Source organism: Pristis pectinata, chromosome 20 (assembly GCF_009764475.1).
Source record: "Pristis pectinata isolate sPriPec2 chromosome 20, sPriPec2.1.pri, whole genome shotgun sequence".
Lineage (NCBI taxonomy): Eukaryota > Metazoa > Chordata > Chondrichthyes > Rhinopristiformes > Pristidae > Pristis > Pristis pectinata.
Genome location: NC_067424.1, coordinates 3,300,248 through 3,325,032, shown reverse-complemented (window position 1 = coordinate 3,325,032; position 24,785 = coordinate 3,300,248). Strand labels below are relative to the sequence as shown.

The 24,785-nt window shown below is 42.3% G+C and overlaps 1 protein-coding gene across 1 annotated transcript in view; it reads left to right on the top strand.

The window, feature by feature from the left end:
• The window catches only part of LOC127581014 (chitinase-3-like protein 1), a 51,557-nt gene that overhangs the window by 13,737 nt on the left and 13,035 nt on the right, over positions 1 to 24,785 (top strand). The window contains exon 3 of the mRNA XM_052035073.1: positions 21,197 to 21,253. Coding sequence (XP_051891033.1) covers positions 21,197 to 21,253 — 57 coding nt within the window. The remainder of the gene's footprint in view (positions 1 to 21,196; positions 21,254 to 24,785) is intronic.

Below are 24,785 nucleotides of genomic sequence, written 5' to 3'. Positions count from 1 at the left end.
CTTCAAGTGGTTGGTTTTGGCATGAATCAACTTCTGCCTCAGAGATGACCTGGATCCACTTCAATTTGCCTACCACCACAACAGGTAAATAGCAGATGCAATTTCTCTGGTCTGCTCTGAACCATCTGAACAATAGGAACACATATGTCAGGCTGCTGTTCATTGATTAGTTTGGCATTCAACACAATCATTCGATCCAAATTCATAATCAAGCGTTAAGACCTGGGCCTCTGTAGCCCCCCCTCCCCCGCAACTGGATCCTCGACTTCCTCATCAGCAGACCTCAATCAGTGAGGATTGGTAACATCTCCTCCTTGCTGACCATTAATACAGGTCCACCTAAAGACTGTGTGCTTAACCCCCGACTCCACTCCCTATACATACATGACTGTGTGACTAAGCACAACTCAAATGCCATATATAAATTTGGTGATGATACCACTGTTGTTGGATGAATCACAGTGGTGATGAGTCAGCGTACAGGACCAAGATAGGACACCTGATTGAGTGGTGCCACAACAACAACCTCTCGCTCAATATCAGTACAGATAAAGAACTGTGTTGATTTCAGGAAGGGAAAGGAAGGAGAACATGTGCCAGTCTACATTGGCGGTGGAGAAAGTCAGCAGCTTTAAGTTCCTGGGTGTTAACATATCAGATGACCTGTCCTGTCCCCAGCACATAAATGCAATTACAAGGAGGGCACGCCAACGTCTTTACTTTCTTTGAAGGTTAAGGATGTTAAGCATGACACCGAACATGCTAACAAACTCCTACAGATGTACCGTTGAAAGTATCCTGACTGGTTGTATCGTGGTCTGGTACGGCAATTCGAATGTGCAGGAACATAAGAAGCTGCAGAGATTAGTGGACTCAGCTGAATACATCATGGGCACATCCCTGTCCACCATCAGAAGTACCTGATGAGGCACTGCCTCAAGAAGGTAACATCTATCATCAAAGATTTCCACCATCCGGGCCACACTATATGCTTGAAGCTACCATTAGGCAGGAGGTGCAGAAGTCCCACACCACCAGGTTCAAGAACCCTAATCACTACCTCAGTATAGCAAAACTATGACCACTTTACACGACAATGGACTTTGTTTTTTCTTGTTCTGATTGTTCTTGTATAATTTATGTTTAGTTTGGGTTTCTTTTGTGAATGTTGTGTCTTTAATGCTATATGCCTGTGATGCTGCTGCAAGTAAGTTTTTCATTGCACCTGTACATACATGTACTTGTGCATATGACAGTAAACTTGACTTTGACGTTTTTGAGTTTGACCAAGAAATGACTAGCAACAGTCTAGTGCCACTGCTGGAAGTAATGGATGAAGCAGTTTAATGACATAATCTGAAAAGTTAAGTGCTGCTCCAGGTTCACTTGTATCATGGTATACACATCACTCTACCAGTTCCTTTGACTTTTCAAATATACTCCTTGCATCCAGTTAGCTTGCATAGATATCCTTCCCTGTCATTGCACCTCTTCATGCTCTTATCTATCAGCCCATCATTCTCATTTACTTTTATCCTTTGGAAGTTAATGCTTCACCATAATACTCTTGTGAAATGCTCATTTTTGGTTGGCCAAACACACTCAATCATGGATTTGTTTATTTCCTCTGTATGAAATTAGAGCACAGGACATCAGGGAACTGGACAGAACAAGAACTGGCCAGAACAAGAAATAGATCTTCTTTTCCCTTTTTACAGTTAACAAGTGCTGAAGATCAGCAAAGTTTCAGCATTCTGAGCTGAAGGACATGAGGTCCTTCCAGTCATCTGGTGACATTATTAATCGTGAACCACCCACATTCTATCCTGTTGACTTGATTTCAACATCAAGTGAAGTATTATCTTCTTCATAATGAAATGTTGCCTCATTGTTACCTTTCTGGTCACCACATTATAGGAGAAGGTGCAGAGGAGATGCACTATTTCCTAGGACAGACTGTTTCAGCTATGAGGAGAGACTGGGTAGGCAGAGCTTGTTTTCCTTGGAGCAGGGAAGGCTGAGGGAGGACCTGATTGAGGTGTACAAAATTATGAGGAACATAGATAATGAAAATGTTTTCCCTTTGGCGGAGGTACCTATAATCAGAGGGCATCGTTTAAGGTAAAGTGGAGGTGGTTAAAACTGGAACATGTTGGAAGTATCCTCGGTACATTTAAGAAATAATTTGCTGAGCACTTGAAATATCAGGCATGGAAGGTTCTGGAAAATGGAATTAGTATAGAAAGGCACGATGGCAGGCTTAGACACATTGGGCTGAAGTGCCCATTTCCATGCTGTATGACTGATTTTATCTCTGAGACCTCAACTAATTCTTCCTTCAGCCTCCTCTGTTCCTAATAAAACAATACCAGCCTTTCTGATCTTTTCACATAGCCAAATTTTTCCACCCTTGACAGCATAAATTTCCTCTGCAGCCTCTCCAATGTAATCATATCATTCCTGTAATGTGACCAGAACTATACGGAATACTTGTGTCCTGCTGCCTTAAAGGTTCTGTGGTCCTACATGCCCTCTGTTCCCTTATACTTCTCAAACAATTGTACATGTTGAGAAATCAGCCTTTGTCTGTGAAAATGGGGTTGATTAGTTTCCAGACCATTTGTCTCAAGTTGTTCCCTGCTGTGCACTGTTCGAGAGCACAGTCTTTATTTACACAGCAGTGATTTCTAAACTGCTCAATGCTTGTAAGTAATTAATACATTTCGTGGAAGTAGTTTGTTAGCTAGTATAATTTCTTTTTAGATTTTTAAACATTTTAGTGTATTTGTTAAGACATATTAATGCTTTCAGAACATTAAACATTTATGTTTAATTTTGGGGTGTGAGTGTTGTATTTGGTTTTCTTTGGGAAGAATGTGGATAATGAGGAGTTCATGTATGGTTTATTCCTTCCCTTTTCAAGCAATAGTACAACATTAGTAGTCTTCGAGCACCACCCTGTACCAATGGGTGATTCAGAAATGAGGATCGAAGTGTCTGCAATTTCTTTCCTTTTTTAGCCTAGCATAAATTTCCGGGTGTGGCGACTCACCGTCTAGTCGGGCGAACCGGCTCGGCAGTCGGGTCGCGTGGCGTCGGAGCGACGAGGCCCAAGATGGCGGCGGGGTCAACTTTTACCATCGTTTCATCCCTGCAGCAGCCCGTATCATGCGCCCTCTGTTCTCGCTGCTGGCTGGTAAGGGCAAGGACATCACCTGGACTGACAAGGCTGCGGCTGCTTTCGTTAAGGCCAAAGACGCCCTGGCAGACGCCACGATGCTGGTACACCCCAGGACTGACGTCCCGACTGCCCTCACAGTAGACGCGTCCAACACCGCGGTGGGTGGGGTACTGGAACAGCTACTCGAAGGCCGCTGGCAACCCTTGGCATTTTTCAGCAAGCACCTTTGACTGCCCGAACTGAAGTACAGCGCTTTTGATCGGGAACTTCTAGCGCTGTATCTGGCGGTCCGGCATTTCCGATACTTTCTAGAAGGCAGGCCTTTCACCGCTTTCACCGATCATAAGCCTCTGTCCTTTGCCTTCTCCAAAGTCTCCGATCCCTGGTCAGCTCGTCAGCAGAGACATTTATCCTACATTTCCGAGTTCACAACTGACATCCAACATGTCTCCGGAAAGGATAATGTCGTTGCTGATGCACTTTCCAGACCAACCATCCACAACCTATCCTTGGGTGTCGACTACACGGCCCTAGCTGACGCACAGCAAGCTGACGACGAACTGCCCAGCTACAGAACCGCAGTCTCGGGTCTGCAGCTCCGAGATTTCTTGGTTGGTCCAGGTCAGCGGACCCTACTTTGCGACGTTGCGACTGGTCAGCCCTGCCCTATAGTCCCTGCAGCCTGGCGGAGACGCGTTTTTGACTCGGTACGTGGGTTGGCGCACCCGTCCATCAGATCTACTGTCCGACTGGTCGCCAGCAAGTTTGTCTGGCATGGCCTGCGCAAACAGGTCAGTGAGTGGGCCAGGACTTGTCCGCACTGCCGGACGTCAAAAATCCAGCGACACACCAAGGTCCCACAACAGCAGTTCGAGCCTACCCGTAGGAGGTTCGACCACATACACGTCGACCTCGTGGGCCCTCTGCCGGTTTCAAGAGGAGCCTGGTACCTCCTTACCATCGTGGACCGGTTCACGAGGTGGCCTGAGGCAACCCCCCTGGCTGACATCACAACTGATTCCTGCGCCCGGGCACTGCTCACAACTTGGGTCTCACGTTTTGGCGTTCCGGCCCACATCACTTCAGACAGAGGCACCCAATTCACTTCCAGTCTCTGGGCTGCATTAGCGAACCTGCTAGGGATGCAGCTGCACACCACCTCAATCAAATGGGTTGGTGGAACGTTTTCACCGCCATCTGAAATCGGCCTTGATGGCCCGCCTGAAGGGTCCTAACTGGGTTGACGAGCTGCCTTGGGTCCTGCTCAGCATACGCACTGCCCCCAAAGAAGACCTCCGCACTTCGTCAGCTGAGCTTGTATACGGGGCGCCACTAGTTGTCCCCAGGGATTTCATACCTGCCCTTCGGGACCAAGGGGAACAACCCCCAGCAGTCCTACAAAGACTGCGCGAGAAGCTTGGCGCCTTGGCCCCGATTCCCACCTCACGGCACGGTCAAGCCCCATCCTGCCAGCCCAAGGAACTACGGGACTGTAAGTTTGTTTTCGTTCGCAGGGGCACACCTCGGGCGCCATTGCAACGACCATATGAGGGACCGTTCCGAGTCATACGGAATAACGGATCCACTTTTATTTTGGACATTGGAGGCAAGGAACAGGTTTTCACGGCGGACTGCCTCAAACCGGCCCATTTGGATCTGCAACAGCCTGTCGAGGTTGCCACGCCGCGACACAGAGGCCGCCCCCCTAAGCGGCAGCTGGCACAGCCCACGGACCTTGGGGACTGGCTCGCCGGTTCTGGGGGGGGGGGGGGGGGGGGGGGGGGGGGGGGGGGGGGTTGTGGTGGCGACTCACCGTCTAGTCGGGGCGAACCGGCTCGGCAGTCGGGTCGTGCGGCGTCGGAGCGACGAGGCCCAAGATGGCGGCGGGCCTCGTCTTTCCGAGCGACGGGGAGAACCCGCGCGCGGGGAAGTCCTGATAACGTAGGACTTACGTCATTGCTGGTTGTTTTGGGCGGGAACATTCTCCCTTAAAGGGCCCGCGCAAGGCGGGAAAATAAACCAGTTCTGTTTAGCAATCCTCCGAGTAGAATCTTGTTTTATTCCGCGGTAGCAACCGCTACACAGGCCTGATTACTTATCTACTTTCAAAACTGCTAAACACTTCAATTTTTTCCCTTTTACTTTACTAATCTCAGCCAGTATTTCACAGCTACAATGTTAGCTTCAACCCACTCTGTTGTAAAGATAGCTGAAAACTACTAGAAACCCTACCATATCTTCTGCCACCATATATGGGTTACCCTTTTATTTCCTGATCGTGTCTAACCTTTCCTTAGATATCCTCTTGCTCTTTATGTACACATAAGACATCTTTGAGTTTTCTTGATTTAACCTTCCAGTATTTTTTTTTTGACTTCTCATTGTTTCCCTTTGAATTTCACCCCTATACTTTCAGAATTCTTAGGCTTTCTGTAATAAGTTCTTGGTATCTGAGTTCCTTTATTTCCTTATCCTGGTATCTATGAACCTTGTTATCCAGGGAATTCCCACCCTTTTAATTTATAAGAACATGTTTATTCTCAACCCAAATTATTCATAAATAGAATGCCAAGCTCAGTAGAAAAGTCACATACTCCAATGAGATGAATCCATGGAAGCCCTTACCTTGATTGTCCTATTCTTGGATAACACATTTTAAAGTGAAAGTCAAGTTTATTGTTAGATGCACAAGTACATGTATGCGCAGGTGCACTGAAAAATTTACTTGCAGCAGTGTCACAGGCACATAGCATCATATAAGCAACATTCACAAGAAAATCAATTATACACAATTTTTATAAGAAAGAACGCAATTAGAACAAAAAAAGTCAGGTCCCCTTTAAACCTCTCACCTTAAACCCGTGCCCTCTAGTTTTAGACTCCCCTACCCTGGAACACGTGGGGGGAGCCCAGGGAGAACAGGCCAACTGCACTTTGCCATCACAAATTACAGTACTGAAGTAGCTGTACTTCTAACCAACTATGTAAAGAATTGAAATAAAAAGAGAGAATGTTGGAAGTATTCAGTAGGTTAGGCAGCATCTGAAGAGAAATGTAGTTAATGTTTTGGGTTGAAGACCATTCATCAGAATGCAGAAAATTACCCAGGTTTATCCTGTTCACAAAAAGGACAAATTCAAAACAGCAGTCTCTTCTCAATCATCAGAAAAGGTGTCATTGACAGACTATATTCAATAACTTGTTCAGCAAGGCTCAGCCTGGGTCCTGCCAGAACGACTTGGCTGCAGATCTCATTACAGAGTTGACCTGAAAATGGAGAGAAAAGTTAAATCTAGATCCAAGTTGAGCATGACTACCTTTGATATCAGAGAATCAAAAAACCCTAGTGAATTGAAGTCAATAGAAATCATGGAGGGAGGGGTAGGGGTGGGGCAGAGGAGCTCATCACTCACTAAAGGAGGATGATTTTGGTTGTTAGAGATAACTCATCTCAGTTTTTCTTTAGTTGAGGCCCAACCATTAAACATAGCTTCGTTGGTGGCCTATCATAAGTGGGAATGGCTGTTCAATTCCATTTGCAGCCTTCAGAAAGTGAAGCAGCTAATGCTTGTATGTTGTAAGTGCAGGATAATTTTCAGGCCTGGGTTTGATAAGTAGCAATTAATATTCATACTATATACAGTATGTGCCATGCATTGACTACCTCTATTTAACAGCAAGGATATTTTAATTAAACAAAGGAAAAGCCCGCTGTGGGGGATATAATTCCACCCTGACAGAACAGGTTTACAATGAAACATTTGTTGCAACATACAACAAGTTTTTGTCCCACCATTCTTAAAGAGGTACACACCCAATGTTAGATAAGCCACATATGCTACATCCTCCTTTATTAATGAAAACATCGAAGGTAATTGGCCAGTGTTGCCGTGCTTTATATTTGCATATGTCTTTCAGATATTTGGGTTGAGGGACTCTCCTTCCAGATCTGGTCCTAACTGGTTGCAGTTCTCCAGGGGCCTATTAACCAAGCTGTGGTGTTTTCACTCTGCAGGGTAAGTGGTGCACCCTTGACTATTTCCAAATCTGGTTCCTCATTGGTCTTCTTGAGATGGGTGGTGCCTATTCCTCCAATTTCGCATATTGTCCTCCATCAAGACCTCATATAATCTGCAATTTGTGCATATTTCTTCACCTCTGCTTTCTGTTGTAAAATCAAAAAGCTACAGTGTTGGAAATTTGAAATAAAAGCAAAAAATGTTGTAAACACTTAGCAGGTCAGGCAGCATCGACGGAAAGAGAAATGGTTAATGTTTCAGTTCAAAGCCCCTGTTGTCAGAACTGGAAAAGACAGAAAGCAAGTTTTAGGTTGCAGGAAAGGTGGGGAACAAAAGGAATATATCCGATAGGGGGAGGTTAGGGTCCCCTGGGGACAAATGGCAGAGATCATCTGGCGGATGGGCTAATGGGAGCAGCTGGGGAGAAATAGAACCAAAGTTTAAATGGCAGCAGTTAGAGCATATAAACAGGAATGTGAAAAACTGCAACATGTAAGGCTGTAGACATGCCCAGCAGATTGGGCTATGCTCATAGAGAGAACCTGGGCAAATACTGTAGATGGATGACTTACAGCAGACATAGCCAATTCTGATACGGACAGAGAAAGTGAGTTAGCTAAAGTTGTAAAATTAGATACTGAGTCTGGACGACTGCATTGTGTTCAGATAGAAAATGAGATGCTGTTCCTCAGGCTCACATTAGGCATCCCTATAACAGTGTAAGAGGCCATTGGCAGATCAGTCAGGGTTAAAATTAAAGTGTCAGGAAATAGAGATCTCTGAGTCACCTTTGTAGACTGAACGCAAGTGCTACACAAAGCAGTTATCCGGTCTGCATTTGGTTCTTCTGATGTAGAAGAGAGCAAAGCATGAACACTGAAGATGGCATACTAGATTAGAACAAGTGCAAGTGAATTGCTACTTTACCTTAAAGGACTGTTTGGATATTGGGAAGGAAAGAATTAAAAGGATAAGTGTAGCATTTCCTTCATTGCATAGGAAAGTGTTGCAGCAAGTGGGGGCAGAAGGATGAACCAGGGGATCATGAAGGGAATGTTCGCTTCAAAATGCTGAGAAGGAAGGGAAGGGAAGATGTGTTTGGTGATGGAATCTTGTTGAAGCTGTTGGAAATGTGAAGGATGATCTGTTGAATGTGGAGGTTGGTGGAGTGGAAAGTGAAGACCAGGGAAACTATCCTTACTTTGTTTGGAAAGACAGAAAGTGAGGGCAGAGGTACAGGAGATAGAAGAGATGTGGACCTTGGTACTGCTAGTGGTGGCAGAGGGGAATCCACAGACCAAGAAGCATGGAAGGCATCTTAGAGATACAACTGTGGAAAGATTCGTCATTGGAGCAAATACAACAGAGAATGAGGATTGGGAGAATGGAATGTAGTACTTACAGGAGGCAGGGTGGGAGGAAGTATAGTCGAGGTAACTGTGGGAGTCCGTAGACTTGTAACGGTTGTTTGTCATTTGTTTCCATCTCAGGAAAAAAACTGAGAAATCCAGAAAGGGAAGGAGATAATTAGAGATAGACCGTGAAGGTGAGGGTAGGGTGGAAGTTAACTGCAAAAGTAAAAACATTTTTAGTGTGGGACAATTTCACTAAACCACAACAATTTCAGTCATCCGTGTGGACTGAGCCTGAGAAGGACTGTTCAAAGACTGTTCTACATAACCCACAATAAGTCAGGCATAGCTTAGAATCACACGTTTACCTAACTACACTACTGATCTGGAGAAATGAGTGGAGATGACAGAGAAGTTAATTCAACATGAAGGTGAGTTCAACCAACCAAGTGAGTGAGTGCGTGTAGGGGAACTGGTCGAGCCTCTGTTCCAGAAAGAAGCAGAAAGTCCTCAGGCCATCCTTGTGTATAATGAAGGTTTAGACTCTGTCACCTTACTTCTCCATTTCTCTCCCACTGTGACCTATCTGTACCTCCTACATTGTTACAACAATTCCCCATATACACTTAAGGAATAGCACCTCGTCTTCCATTTGGGCATGTTGCAGCTCAGGACTTAATATTGAATTCGTCAGCCTTGGGTAACTTATCTTCTCTGTCTGTATCAGAACTGTTAATTTCTGTTGAAAATCATCCAGCCGCACAATTGGCTTGGCTTCTCTCTCTCTATTAGCACAGCTTGACCTCCTGGATGTGTCCTGTGGCCCTGCACCTTTTCACAATTCTTTGTTTGTATTTTCATTCTTTAACTACCCCATAAACCCATCGACTGGATGATTACATCCCTAGGACAACCTTGGCCTAACCCTATCAGAGATATTCCCTTTGTGATATCTATCTGAGCTACATCTTTTCAGTAACTTAATGCCAGCTTGTTTCCTGCTTTCTCCCATGTCTGGTGTTAGTTTGAATGGGCTTCGTCCTCACAATGTCTCCAGTTTTTAGCAGTGGCAGATCTTTGGCACTTCTGTGGTATGAATGTCCCTGCCTTGGTTGCTTCTGATTGTCTTCCTGCACCCTTTCTGCACTTCTGGTGAACAGCATGTTAATATTCATATGTGAATTGTGTGATTAAAGTGATTGCTTTGGATGAGGCAATGTTCACTAACCTATCATGGTCTGTGTTTATCAATTCCAACTGTGTACTGTATTGCTTCCACATATATGTGTGACATCTCTCTGGTCTGTTTTGAAGAAATTCACATCAGATTTCCCTTGATTCTTTGGGTTCACCACCTTCAGAGAGTATGCCCCAGCCAGTTTCAGTGTGATCTTGTTGTACACCAACAGTACTTGTTGTGCCAGAACTAAGTGAAAATGTTGTTGGTTACTCTTGCACCATCACCTAGACATAAGAACATCCAGTGCATTTACCTTCCACTGAATTGACCTGGGATTCATTGTATTCAACTGATAAACTGAACCTAACCCTCTCTCTGTCCCTGCACAGCTCATCTTATCCACTTTATAGATTTCATGTTCTCTTCATTATGCACTGTTTATAGAGTGATTTTTTTTCAATACATATATTTGCCCTTATGTGGACAGTTCTTTCTTTAGCTATTTATGTCGACGTCCACAATACTTGCAACATCTAAGTCACCTTGGCTATACTTCCCTTTTTCTGCCTTTCACCACATGTACTTCCTTCTGTAGGTCATCCAGTATTTCTAGCTAGGGTTTAGATAGTTTTGCATGTTTGTATATCCATTGGCACTTTCTGTAGGTATTTGTCTAAAGTTGTGCTGTTCTCCCAGGCTAGACTCCTTTGTTCCATTGTGTACTAATTCCACTGACTCGGCACATGTCCATCTGTTATTTCAGTTGGGAAGGATCATACCTGGTGTTTAGTATTCTGATTCGGTCATGGTCAATAAGCACTTTTGACACCATGTCTCAGTAATCTCTCTCTAAAATACTCTAAAGTTGGCAGTGATTCAAATTAACAACAAGGGCACTTAATTAACCACTGGAAAGCATACAGTGAGGAACACTATCCTTGTTGTGGCTTACTTCTAAACAGCAGAAGATTCTACTTTGAAAGACTTGTAACAAGATACGTAGAGTAGTTGGTCGCACACTACGACACTTAAAAAGAAATTCATCCAATATTACATAAGCCATCTATGCCATGTTCTTTCTTTAATAAAAAAAATACAAGGAAGTAGAAACAAACAGCCAAAATAACTGTCGAATTTCTGTGTTTCACTTTAGGACAAACACTTCATAGAATCTTCTGTTGAAGGACAATCCTTCCAAATAGGCCCCTGATTAGTTGCTGTTCTCCCAGAACCTGTTCTCATGCTAGGTTAGCAGTGCATCCTCTGGTATCTGCCCATCTGTTTCTATGAAATCTCTTAAACATGTATATAATCAACATTATATAAGTCACATATGCTAAACTAACAATCTACCCCTGACAGTGGCAAAACCATGGCTGAGCACTCCTATCATCAACATTCTAGGGAATGCCAGAAATATAACAGTACTACACCAGCTTTCTACAAAATCATGTTAGATCTGGGTTGCAATATTCTCCACTTGCCTGGAGAAATACGGTGCCAAAAATACTCAAGGCACTGTCCAGGACAATCAGCTTGCTTTATTGGCACCACTATCCAACAGATTGTCTCCCTCTCTGATTGGAACATAATAGTTTGTGTATATGAGCTTCTGAGTGGTATCAAGGGTTCCAATGCATTGTATATCACATGACTAAGCAATTGTAATGACATGGAACTCGGCTTCAAACAATTCATAGACATAATCTTTCAATATGAGGTCCAAAGACGTACGGGTTAGGAAGTTGTGGGCATGCTATGTTGGCGCCAGAAGCGTGACGACACTTGTGGGCTGCCCCCAGAACACTCTATGCAAGGATGCATTTCACTGTGTGTTTCGACGTACATGTGACTAATAAAGAAATCTTATCTTACCTAAATTTTTAAAGCCTGCTGGTGCAATGTAATTATTCAAAGGAACTACCACACACAGGAGACTGTCATGGGAAAGGTTGGTATACCTATTCACAAAGAGTGCAGGATATCAGAATAATGCTAGCAGAACAGTGCAGGAATGGTCTGATAAGAGCACAGCAATGTCAGTGTTGAAATAAAGTAAAGCCATCACAGCATACAGGCGCTAACAGTGGAACCTGAAGAATTAAAAACTAAATAATTAATTACCTCAGCATCTTTCTGCACAACATTCTGAGATAAAACATATACTGCCAACCCAGAAGTAGTATTAATGTGTTAAAGCTTTGTGACCCTTTAAACAGCACTTCCTGTGGGTAGTGGCCTCTATTCCAATAATGCATTTAGCTGTGCAAGCTTAAGGCAGGGCATTGGCTAAAGCTAGGGTGTTACAAAATGCTAGCCCTGGCATCAAATTAACAATGCATCTTCAATTTGTTAATACAATTCCAAAGATATGGCTGGATTAGTGGAGCATTCTCCGAGGATTGAACATGACTGGGTAAGTGAAGTGAGAGTACATAATGCAGATGAAGGTGCTTTAAAAGGGAGAAGGGAGACCATTTCCATTTGGATCATACAGGAGCAATACTTTGGCTTCTTTAGAAAACCAGTACTTGGTACTTTTTTGTTTAACATATTAGGTCTTTAGTGAAACCTATCAAGTATTTCAACCACAATTTATTTTAAAAATTAATAGAATGGAATGAGGCATTACTGGCAAAGCCAACATTTATTGTTCATCCCTTATTGCTATTGAGGAGGTGGTGATGAGCTTTGTCTTGAACAAGTTCCTGGTGAATGCTGATGATGGATAGGAAGTTTACCTTTCCAATTCGGGATATTGTGCAACATGAAGAGGAACTGGTGCCCTTTGTTTGCTTAGTCACAGACTTAAGAGGTTCTATCAAGGAAGTCTTGGTGAGTTGCAACATAACATTTTGTAGATGTTCTATATTAAAGCCACACTGGTGATGGTGGATCAGATAAAAAAAACATGCTGCTTTATTCTTTTGGTGTAGACCTTCTTGAGACTTATCGGAACTGACTCATCTGATACAGAGTTCTCCATCATAATTTTGACTTGCAGAATGTGAAGAAGAATCCAGGGATGAGGGTTAATGTTGGGAAGTGGCACTGAGACAAAGATCAGCCATAATCTGGTGGAGTCAACATGAGCTCAATGGCCTACTGCTTCTGTATCTTATGTTCTTGGTCAAGGTTTGACTTAGTGAATGCATTTATATAATGTAAATGTGTATAAGGTTCAAAAATATTGGACACAAGCCTTGAGGGAAGAGAGAGTTATTTGAAGGGATGAGCTCTCCTTAAGTAGGGCAACGAACAGTGCTTGGTGATAACTAAGGCTATGGACTAGGGATTAAATGAATAAATGTTGGGAGTTGAGAGGAGCATATTTCAAGTGAGGGAAAAAAGATAAATTAAAAGGGATGGATAAAGTAGCAATTTGATAATAATTCTAGCAAGTCTGTCAGTAGTGTTCCAGCTGTGTACCAGGTTTCTCAGATGTTCACTTCAGATGTCAATTTTATTTTTATTTTAGCAATGGAATCCACTTCAATCTGAAGCATATGGCCAATTCATCACCACTGCTTCATGATAATTATGCCACTCATATCTTTATGACACACAGGTCTTGAGATTATTCTGGACCAGATCATACAAACATATGAAGTAGAAGCAAGAGCAGGCCACTCAGCCTCTAAAGCCAGCTCTGCCATTCAACCAAATCTGGCTGACCTAATTGTAACTTCATTTCTGCTTTGCTCTCTACCCAGTTTTACCCTTCACTCCCCAGCTTACAGTATCTAGGTTATTCAAAAATACAAAATTATTCAAAGACTCTGCTTCTGCCATCCTTTAAGGAAGAGAGTTTTAAAGACTCACAACCCTGTGAATGAAAACAAAATGCTTCATCTCTGATTTAACTATGAAGATTTTTTTCTAAGGTAGGTTTTAAGAATTGAAGTAGTTTGGAGAGATCAAACTCTGCTCCTTGGCATCCTGCACCATAGAAAAGTACACAGCTCTGATAAACCTAAAGTTCGGTTTTAATGTTTTCTGGTGATTTCTAGACTACACTTAAGCTCCTGAAAAGGTTCCTGGTTTTGTTGATTCTATTCTGAATAGAACATAGAACACTACAGCACAGTACAGGCCCTTCGGCCCACAATGTTGTACCAACATTTTATGCTGCTCTAAGATCTACAGTATCTAACCGTTCCCTCCCACATAGCCCCCTATTTTTCTATCATTCATGTGTCTATCTAAGAGTCTCTTAAATGTCCCTAATGCATCTGCCCCTACAACATCTGCAGGCAGTGCGTTCCAAGCACCCACCACTCTCTGTGTAAAAAAACTTACCCCTGACATCCCCCTTATACCTTCCTCCAATCACCTTAAAATTATGTCCCCTCATGTTTAGCCATTGTCGCCCTGGGAAAAAGTCTCTGACTGTCCACTCGATCTATGCCTCTTATCATCTTGTACACCTCTACATGTCCTGACTTATTTTATCATCCTGACTCATTGTACTTACAAAGAATGTCTAAACTGCTGTATTAGTAAGATTTTAATGATGGTGATGGCAAGGTAACATTAAAAGAAATGATATTTTGTGGTTAATTGTCAGTCTCATTTGATGGCTGAATCTATTGACTATTCTTTGCTTTTTTCTCATCTGTGGTATTGTGCATTTGATGGGAAAGCAAGATCATCTGTGTCCTCATCTGGCACTAATGAGCTGTGGCTAGGCAGTGTGCTAAGGAAACTAACATGCCTTCTTCTTGGAAATTGGAGTCGCACAATGATTCTGCTCTGGATTACTGAGATGAGGACTACAGTAGGGGAACATGAATGGAAAGACTAAGTGGATGCATGTGGATATGTCTAGTGCAATGACCAGTCTGCCTGTGAGCCTGGAAGAGATGTCAAAGACCACAGGGGAGTCTTTCTGTAACCTCTTGCTGGACCTTGAGCTTTAACAGGCTAGAGCAGGGTTTTTGCTTCCACTGACACACATGCAGAGGCCAGCCAACGTCTGTCTGCCTTACTGGAGTCTCATTCCTGCTTCAATCAGGTGCCACCCGGGAACAGGCTGCTTGCACCAAGGGGCTGAGAGGTGGCACTCAGGATGGACAGCTGGCAACAATGACCGTAAACACAGCATTGATGAATTGATTGTTCTGGTGCAGATCTTAAGGCATTATCACCAGTGGTGTGGTCCAGCTTCCACCAAACAGGATGCCTGGTGGTAGGAGAGTGCCAATGGCATTGCAAGGATAAATAATATCTTTGCTGGTCAGGTTTGTACATTTGCTTTGAATTCTCTGGTCAAAATGTTAAAGTGTGTTTAAATTCCCAATTGCAGGATGCCTACTTCAGTATAATGAGAAACTGAGATGATGAGGAAGGGCTCAGAAGGATAGAATGGTCATTGTGAGGGCCAGCTTTTTTCTCTCATTAATACGTGTGTAAGACTAGTCATATTGGGGAATTGACCGCTTTGTAAAATGTGTACAGTTTCAGGAAGCACTGAAAATTCTCCTTACTCAACTTGTGATATCATCTGCGTCATTGGGAGAGCTTCCTCTGATTTTTCGTTTATGGAAAAGAGGGTTAGCAGCCCTTTCAATTAGCTCATGCTTCAAACCCTTGTACCCTGTTGTTCATGTAAGCCTTGGTGAAAAGTCAAATTAAAGGTGATGTCAGGGAGTACCAGAGATGAATGTATCTTCATTGGCTTGAGGAATGACTATGGTATTGGTTTATTATTGTCACTTGTACCGAGGTACAGTGAAAAACTTGTCTTACAATCCGATCTTACAGGTCAATTCATTACACAGTGCAGTTACTTCAAGTTAGTACAGAGTGCATTGATGTAGTAAAGGTAAAAAAAAACAGTACGGAGTAAAGTGTCACAGCTGCAGAGAAAGTGCAGTGCAATAAGGTGCAGGTCACAACAAGGTAGATCATGAGGTCATAGGTCATAGTTTATCTCATTGTATAAGGGAACTGTTCAATAGTCTTCTCACAGTGGGGTAGAGGCTGTCCTTAAGTCTGGTGATACGTGCCCTCAGGCACCTGTATCTTCTACCCGATGGAAGAGTAGAGAAGAGAGAATGTCCCGGGTGGGTGGGGTCTTTGATTATGCTGGCTGCTTCACCAAGACAACGAGAGGTAAAGACAGAGTCCAAGGAGGGGAGACTGGTGTCCATGATGCACTGGGCTGTGTCCACAACTCTCTGCAGCTTCTTGCGGTCTTGGGCAGAGCAGTTGCCATACCAAGCCGTGATACATCCTGATAGGATGCTTCCTATGGTGCATCGGTAAAAGTTGGTGAGAGTCAAAGGGGACAAACCAAATTTCTTTGGCCTCCTGAGGAAGTAGAGGCGCTGGTGAGCTTTCTTGGCCATGGCATCCACGTGGTTTGTCCAGGACAGGTTGTCGGTGATGTTCACTCCCAGGAACTTGAAGCTGTCAACCCTCTCGACCTCAGCACCATTGATGTAGACAGGTGTATGTACAACGCCCCCTTTCCTGAAGTCAATGACCAGCTCTTTAGTTTTGCTGACCTTGAGGGAAAGGTGGTTGTCATGACACCATTCCACTAAGCTCTCTATCTCCTTCCTATACTCTGATTCATCACTATTTGAGATATGGCCTACAACGGTAGTATCATCTGCAAACTTGTAGATGGAGTTAGAGCAGAATCTGGCCACACAGTCATGAGTGTATAGGGAGTAGAGTAGAGGGCTGAGGACACAGCCTTGAGGTGCACCAGTGTTGAGAATAATCATGCCGGAGGAATTGCTGCCTATCCTCACTGATTGAGGTCTGTTTGTTAGAAAGTCAAGGATCCATTTACAGAGGGAGGTGTTGAGTCCTAGGGCTCGGAGTTTGGTGACAAGCTTGCTTGGTATTATTGTATTGAAGGCAGAGCTGTAGTCAATAAACAATAGTCTAACGTAAGTATCCTTACTGTCCAGAAAGTTATGTGCTGATGCTATAAGCTTCATTTCCTGGTAATTAGCTAAGTGTTATTCTTTGATCTGCATTAAGAAAGCCAAGTGTGTAGTAGTCCATTATGCAATGTTTAAGCATTAATAACCACTGCAATGTCTGTAGATCTTCAATGAAGCCAGTTGGTTGAACTTATTGGTTCTTCTGATTGTGGTATTAACTCCTCGATGCTAAATCTGTCTTTTTAACTTAGCCCTAACTCAGGCTGAGAAGGACTATTTGACTACTAAATTCAAATAATCATTTTAATGGTAAGGAAGGGATTTCCTTCACTATTTCATTTTAGTTTTCCATAGTTGCCTGAGCAATGGTTAGTTCTTTATTAGTCTGGCAGTCATTGTCGGTTTCCAGCAGGCTGCTGGCAGCTTCTGCTGTAAGGGGTTGTGAATAAAATAACAAACTGGTATCCTGGATCCTGGAACGTTAATCCAGACAAGAATCTGAATCCCACCAAAGCAACTGACTTGGTTTATAAACTGGCAGATTTAAATATGTTATTGAATAAATCAAGAATAAAAAGGTAGTCTCAGTTAACCATGAAACTACTGTATTCATGGAACAAAATATTTCTTAATCTGTCTTACTTTTATGTAATTCCAGACCCACTCAAGTGTTTGAACTTTAGCTGTTTTCTCAGGTTGGTGGTAGTTTGGGTGGACAAGATACTGCAAGTCGGCTTAACCAGTGATGACAGCATTCCATGAATGAATGATTAAAACAAAAATTGGTCGTGGCTAGGAGAAGCAAATGTAGATGCATTAAATGTATGGTCAAAGTGACACAGTGGACTCTCACCTTGGTTCCTTGGCCATTGAATTCCATTGGCCATTGGTGTCAAAAGTAGCCGTTGTTCCCCCAGTTATGATCTCCTTTCCTGTGCATGGAGCCAGCAGAGTAAGGGCCTCGAGAGAATCTCCAGGCACATGCTCTGACTGTGTATCCAGAAAGGGGCTCCTTCATCAACATTTGGCCACATACCACTCTGCCTCATTCTCTACCTGCAACTTTCTTTGGTCATTATTGTTGCTTCCTCATGCTGGATGGTTTCAGGCATCAGAAACCTCAAGATTACACTGGAGCCAAGATAATCTTTGTTCCTTCAAGACCTAACATCACTCTTGTCCCCATGAGCCAGTACTTTGTGCTATGCAGTGCCTGAAACATGGCAGACACAGGCTGCTAAAGAATTATTGAATCATGCAAGTACCCAGAAACAAGGAATCGACCATGAAAATTTTCTTTTTGAGTTCACAGACCAATCAATTGTTTGTTTTTGTAATTTGTGTAGAATTCCATGTTTTCAAGAGAAGATAGGAGTACTAGATGAGTGTAGTCAATCACTTGAACCTTCAAGAAGCCCATCACCATTGCAAATATGCCTGCCCACTATGAGTATAGCAGTGATTTTAGTGATGACACAATGAGATGCAGGCTAGGAAACATAGTATGGCTCAGCTGCCACCACCTGCAGTGATCCGGACACCAGGAGGTTTAGGGTCATATTGGCTTTCACCTAAATAAGCATATCTCCACCAAATCTAGTGGATATCCAAAACAGGAAAATCATGACCCATTTTCAGGTGTAAATGCTACAAAAGAATTCATTTAGTCTATGCAGGTCCTTCAGGCCAAATGTGGGCTTGTATGCATCATGGATGGAAATGCTAGGTATTATTCTGAATTGCACAGAATGTCATGATCCACATGTAAAAGAAATGAAGTACATGTATGTAGAGCACAGCAGATTCTCCACAAAGAATGAATTTCTATGGTGCTGTTTCTGGGTGGAAAATTCAGACAATACTTCAGAATAGAAAGCAGATTTAAACAAAACAGGTTTCACAGAAGATGATTTAGTAATTGTAGGATATTGTGTTGTGTTTCATTACTATTGTGATAAATGAAGAAGACCTGGAGCAAATCTAGATGCTCAAAACTGGACATCCATGAGTTGTGGGAAATCAGCAGTAACAGAACTCTGGAACCACAGAAACATACAGCACAGAAACAGGCCCTTGAGGCCAACCTTGTCCATGCCAACCATGATGCCTTTCTATGATACCTATCCTAATCTCATTTGCTGCATTAGCCCTGTATTCCTCTATGCCTTTCCTATGAAAATACTTGTCTAAACACCTTTCAAATGTTGTAATAGCAATTGTCTCCACCATGTCATCTGACAGCTTTTCCAGATATTCACAACCCTCTATGTGAAAAACTTACACCTTGGGTCTCCTTTAAACTTCACCCCTCACTTTAAACCTGTGCCTTCAAGATGCCTCTGCCCTGAAAAAAAGATTCTAGCTATCTATCCTATCTATGCCCCTCAAAATGTTATGTCACTCCTTAGCTTCCTATGTTCCAGTGAGAATAAACCCAGCATATCCAATCTCTCATATGACTACAGCCCTCTTTTCCAGGAGGCATCCTGCTGAATCTCTTCTGCACTCTATTGCTACCATATCCTTCCTGTGGTGTGGCAACCAGAACTGTACACCATACTCTGCAGTCTAACCAATGTTTTGTACAACTGCAACTATTCTGATATATCTATCATTCTACTTTTACTATTGTTAACTACGAGGAAGTGTGAAACAGATATGCTGGGAGCAGCACCAAATGTATCTAAAAATGACTAAACCTGGGGAAGCTGTAACATGGACAATATGCACTCTTAGTAATAAAAGTAGCATGTAATAGAGCCAAGACAGTTGAAAATGATAATATACAATAAACAGCTAATGGGAGTAAGAAGCTACAAGAACATTCCCATCCTCAAGAATGACAGGCCATAGCATATGAGGTTGAAGAATTTACAGTCATCTTCAATGAGGAATGCCTAGATCCCCACTTTTATAAAGCCAACTGAATTCACCCTACCTGATATTAAGGAACGACTAAGTGCAATGAGTATAGAGAAAGCTAGACAACATCTGCAGTAGAGCTAAAGATATGCATACCTTTACCTGTAGCCAAACTGTTCCAGTACAGTTATAATAACAGCATGTACCTAACAATTTGAAGAATTGCTTACCTGTGTTCTGTCCACAAGAAGCAGGGCTGATTGGCTAATTACTGCCTGTGAGTCAACTCTCAGCAAAGTGATGAATGGTGTAGCCCTCAAATCCCTGATCTGTGAAAAATGTATCTACCTCCACTTTAAATCCTTTTAATGAACTAGCCTCCTCAACCCTGTGGTAAAGAATTCCAGAGATCACCCTCTTTGAGAAGAAATTTTTATGGACCTTTGTTTTAGAATTATGTTCCCTTGTTTGAGATTTTTCCACTAGTGAAAATATCTCGATATCTACCCTGTCATGCCTCCTGAGGACCTTATGTATTTCAGTAAGTCCATTCCTCATTATCCTAAACTCCAGACTTAACCTTTGCAGCCATTCTTCATAGGACAATCTTCTCATCCCAGGAATTAGCCTGGTGAATCTCCTTTTGGGAAGGGGACCAAAACTGTGTGCAGTACTCCAGATGTGACCTCACCAATACCCTGTCCAATTGTAACAAAATATGCCATTTGCCTTCTTAACTACTTGCTGCACCTACCTGCTCCCTTTTTGTGATTCATGCACGAGAACACCTAGATCACTCTGTACTTCACTTGTCAATCTTCTTTGTCACCTCTTCAAAAAAAATTCAAGCAAATTTGTGAGGCACGATTTCCTACTCAGAGCCATACAGACTATTCCACTCAGTCCTTGATCAAGGTCTCCAACAAGAGAGATCATGGCCACCAACTTTTAATATTCAGTGAGAATAATTATCACTAAGTTCTTCCATCATCAGCATTGTGGGGTAGGAGGATGGAGGTCATTAACCAGAAACTTAGCTGGACCAACTATGTATACATGTGGCTGCAGGAAAGAGGTCCAGTGGCTGGGTATACCATACCAAGGAACTCACCTCTGCACTTTTTCCACCATTGACACCATTCAGGACAAAGCACACCATTCACCACCCTAGCATTCACTGACTCCACCATGGCTGTAGTGAGTACCAACTACAAAATGCACTGCAATTAATAGCCTAGTTTCTTCTAATCACATCTTCTAAACCTCCGAGTTGTAAGATCTAGAAACACAATGTAGCTGGAGCCCATGGACGCCATCACATATGAATTTAGCATCACATCACATAACATCCTAGCTTGAAAGTATATTACTGTTCCTTAGATGTTGATGGGTCTAAATGTTAGAACTCTTAAGTTCAAGAAAAAGGCACACTGCCACATTCTCAAGGACAATTGGGATGTACAATAAATGCTAACCTTATCAGTGACATTAATTTTAAAAGGTTTCCTTAAATTCAGAAGGCCAAATTTGCAGGTATTTCCCGAAATAATCTCACCAAATACAATTCTCTTGGAGTTATTTTACTCCAAGGTGCTTGAATAGGTTTTCCTTTAGGCCACTGAGACCAATATTTGTTTACAGCATTGTGAAAGTTTACTTAAATTTATTGTTTAAAAACACATGATTTGTTTTATTTCTTAAAGGAATAAAAAATTGAAGACACTTCTGGCTGTTGGAGGTTGGAGATTTGGTTCCACACGGTAAGAACTTGTGATAAGAATATATTAGTAAAATATGTAAGAGTAACTAATGTCAAATGCCCATCTGTAATTACCTGATACAGAGTTGTAAGCTATCCAAAGAATTCCTACCAAAAAACATAAATGCAACCAGCAATTTTTTTCAAACTGCTACAAAGCTATAAATGAAGATTAGATGAGAAATGAAATTGTTAACTTTTCTCCATTTCCTTCAACTAGTCCTTAAATTAATGGGGAGCTGAAGTATTTATAGGAGAGGCTTAAATTACTGAAGTACCAGACAAGGATAGAGGTTACAGGTTTTGTTGATCTTAAAAGCTTGTTGATTAGCTGGGGTTGATTCTAACATTTTCCATTCCATCCCATCATCTCTCCCCATGCAGTTAAGTCAATTTAGCTAGTGCTGTGTCCCCTTTTCACATCTTCTCCCAGAATGTTTCTTCATGTGAACAAGGCTCTTGCCATCTATGAGCTTTTTATGAATGTTTATAAGCCAAATCACTGGGTATATTTAAGGCAGGGATTGATAGGTTCGTGATTGGTAAAGGGTTACGGGGAGAAGGCAGGAGAATGGGGTTGAAAAAAATCAGCTATGATTGAATGGTGGAACAGACTCATGGGCCGAATGGCCTAATTCTGCTCCTATATCTTATGGTCTTTACAGAGATATCATAACTTTATTGGAAACCTGGCTGGTGGATGATGATACCTGTATTCTAAATATTTCCTCCTTGTTTTACCTTGTCTTGCCTAAACCATCACAGTGGCAGTAACTCGTATTATTTGCTATTTGCTACTTCCTCCTTGTTTGCACATTTTGCCTCATTCCATGCCTCTTGTCTCTTATTTAAAATCTTCAGTCTCAATTGCCGAAGTACTTTATAAATGTTCTCACTGCAACACCTTAACTGCTTTTATCCTTCAGCCTCTGTACTGAATGACTTCTCATCCTCAATGACTGCAACTTCCATTTTAATTTGTTGGAACTCATTCACCTTCTCCACTACCTTCATCTCTCCCTTCAAATAAACTCCTCAAATGATATCCAAGGTCGCCCCTTCTAACATCTCCTTGTCTCTTCCAACTTCTCAGTGACAGGGCCAACTTTGATCACTTTCTTCTTGTGCTGTCCAGCAACTTTCCAACCCCATTTCCTTTTGCATTCATCCTTGTAAAAGAAATTATTTCCCAATTCCTTTCATATACTCTTTAAAAAAAAATTAAACTGTCTAGTCTTTAGCCCTCCGTTGATTATAGTTCTGCTGTTACTGATCATTTTAACTGCATTCTTTCTTGATAGCTTAGTTTGCACCATCTCTCACCTTAGAAACTCCCCTTTATGATACACCAGTTAATTCAAAGAGGTATCGCCTGAAAGGATTATCTTTTTGCCCTTTCACTGCCAGGTCTGGACTACACGAGGCCTTGCTTTCATTTATGATGTTTATTATCCTAAGATTACTCAGAGGTAACACAAAATATGATTTCCCTCTTGCAGTCTTAAATTCCTTTTTCCTGTCTCTTCCAGAATTCATCTCAAATAAGTACATATAGTTCCTGGACTTCATTGTCACTAAAACTGAGATCTGATCAACTGCCTTGAACACCTCCTACCCTATTCTTAGAACATATGGCCAATGTTGCTTCAAGCTACCAAATCCCTGAACTTGGATATTTTTTCTTTTTTCTCCCATCTTCTTTCATGACCCTTCTTTCAACTCCTGGTCCCTTTAATATATTGACCTTCCAACTTCCCCTCCTGATCTCCATTAGTAAATATTATTAACAGTACTCTCCTCAGTTTCTGTCCCATCTTCTTCAAACTGTTGCTTACATCCTTATCTAAGGACCAACCATTGACTCCTCCTTCCTTGCAAATCACCATAGAGTCACACAACATGGAAACAAGCCCTTTGATCCACTGAGTTCATCAACCATTGAACGCCCATTTACACAAATCTATACTGTTCTAATTTTTATTCTCCCATCACTCCCATTCACTCACTTACAGAACAGAGGCAATTTCTAGTGGCCAGTCACAATTTCTAGTGGCATCATCTTTTGGGATTTGGAAGGAAGACAGAATATGTGGGGAAAGCCAACATTCACAGGGAGAACGTTACAAATTCCGCACAGCAGCAGAGGTCAGGATTGAACCCAAGTCTCTAAAGCTGTGAGGCAACAGTACTTGTAGCTGTGCCAATGTGACTCCTAGTCTTTCTCATCCATCAATAGTACCTTCTGATGTATCTGCACTTCTCCTTCAAGATGATTTTAAACATAGAACGGTACAGCACTGGAACAGGCTCATCAGCCCGTGAAGTCCGCATCAACCATGCTGTCAGTCTAAACTTAATCTCATCTGCTGCACGTGGTTGGTATCCTTCTATTTCCTGACTATTCATGTGTCTGTCTAAATGCCTTATAAACTTTGCTATCAGTTCTGCTTCTACCACATCTCCCACAATGTGTTCCCTCCACCCTTGGAAAACGACTATCTACCCTATCTGTGCCTCTCATGATTTTATATACTTCTATCAGCCTCCAACGCTCCAGAGAAACCAATCCAAGTTTGTCCAACCTCTCCTTATAGCTAATACACTCCAGTCCCGGCAACATCCTAGAAATCCTCTTCTGCACCTTCTCTAAAGCCTTCATATCATTCTTGTGATACGTGGCAGTCATAACTACACACAGTACTCCAAATGTGACCTAATAAAAGTTCTATGTAGCTGCCACATAACTTGCCAACTTTTATATTCAATGCCTTGAACAAGAAATAAGATATCTTTATTAGTCACACGTATATCAAAACACACAGTGAAATGCATCTTTTGCATAACATGCTCCGGGGGCAGCCCAGAATGAAGGCAAGCATGCCATAAGCCTTCTTTACCACCCAATCCAGTTGTGTTGCTGCTTTCAGGGCGTTCTGGACTTGCATCCAAAGATCCCCCAATACATCAATGTTCCTAAAGGTCCTGCCATTTACTGTATACTTTCCTGTTGCATTTGACCTCCCAAAATGTATCACCTCACAATTGTATACTTTAAACTTCTGTCATTTCTCTGTCCAAATTTGCAACTGATTTATATCCTACTGTATCCTTTGATAACCTTCCTTGCTATCCACAACTCTGCCAATTTTTGTGTCATCTGCATACTTACTAATCAGACCACCCACGTTTGGTAAATTGGTAAATAGGTTTATTATTGTCACGTACCAAGGTACAGCGAAAAACTTCGTTTTGCATGCCATCCATATAGATAATTTCATTACAACAGTGCATTGAGGTAGTACAAGGGAAAACAATAACAATGCAGTGTTACCGTTACAGAGAAAGTGCCGTGCAGGCAGAAAATAAGGTGCAAGGCCATAACAACATAGATTGTGAGGTCAAGAGTCCATCTTAAGGGACCGTTAAATAGTCTTATAACAGCGGGATAGAATCTGTCCTTAAGCCTGGTGATACGTGGTTTCAGACTTTTGTATCTTCTGCCCAATGGGACGGGAGAAGAGACATCTACAGTT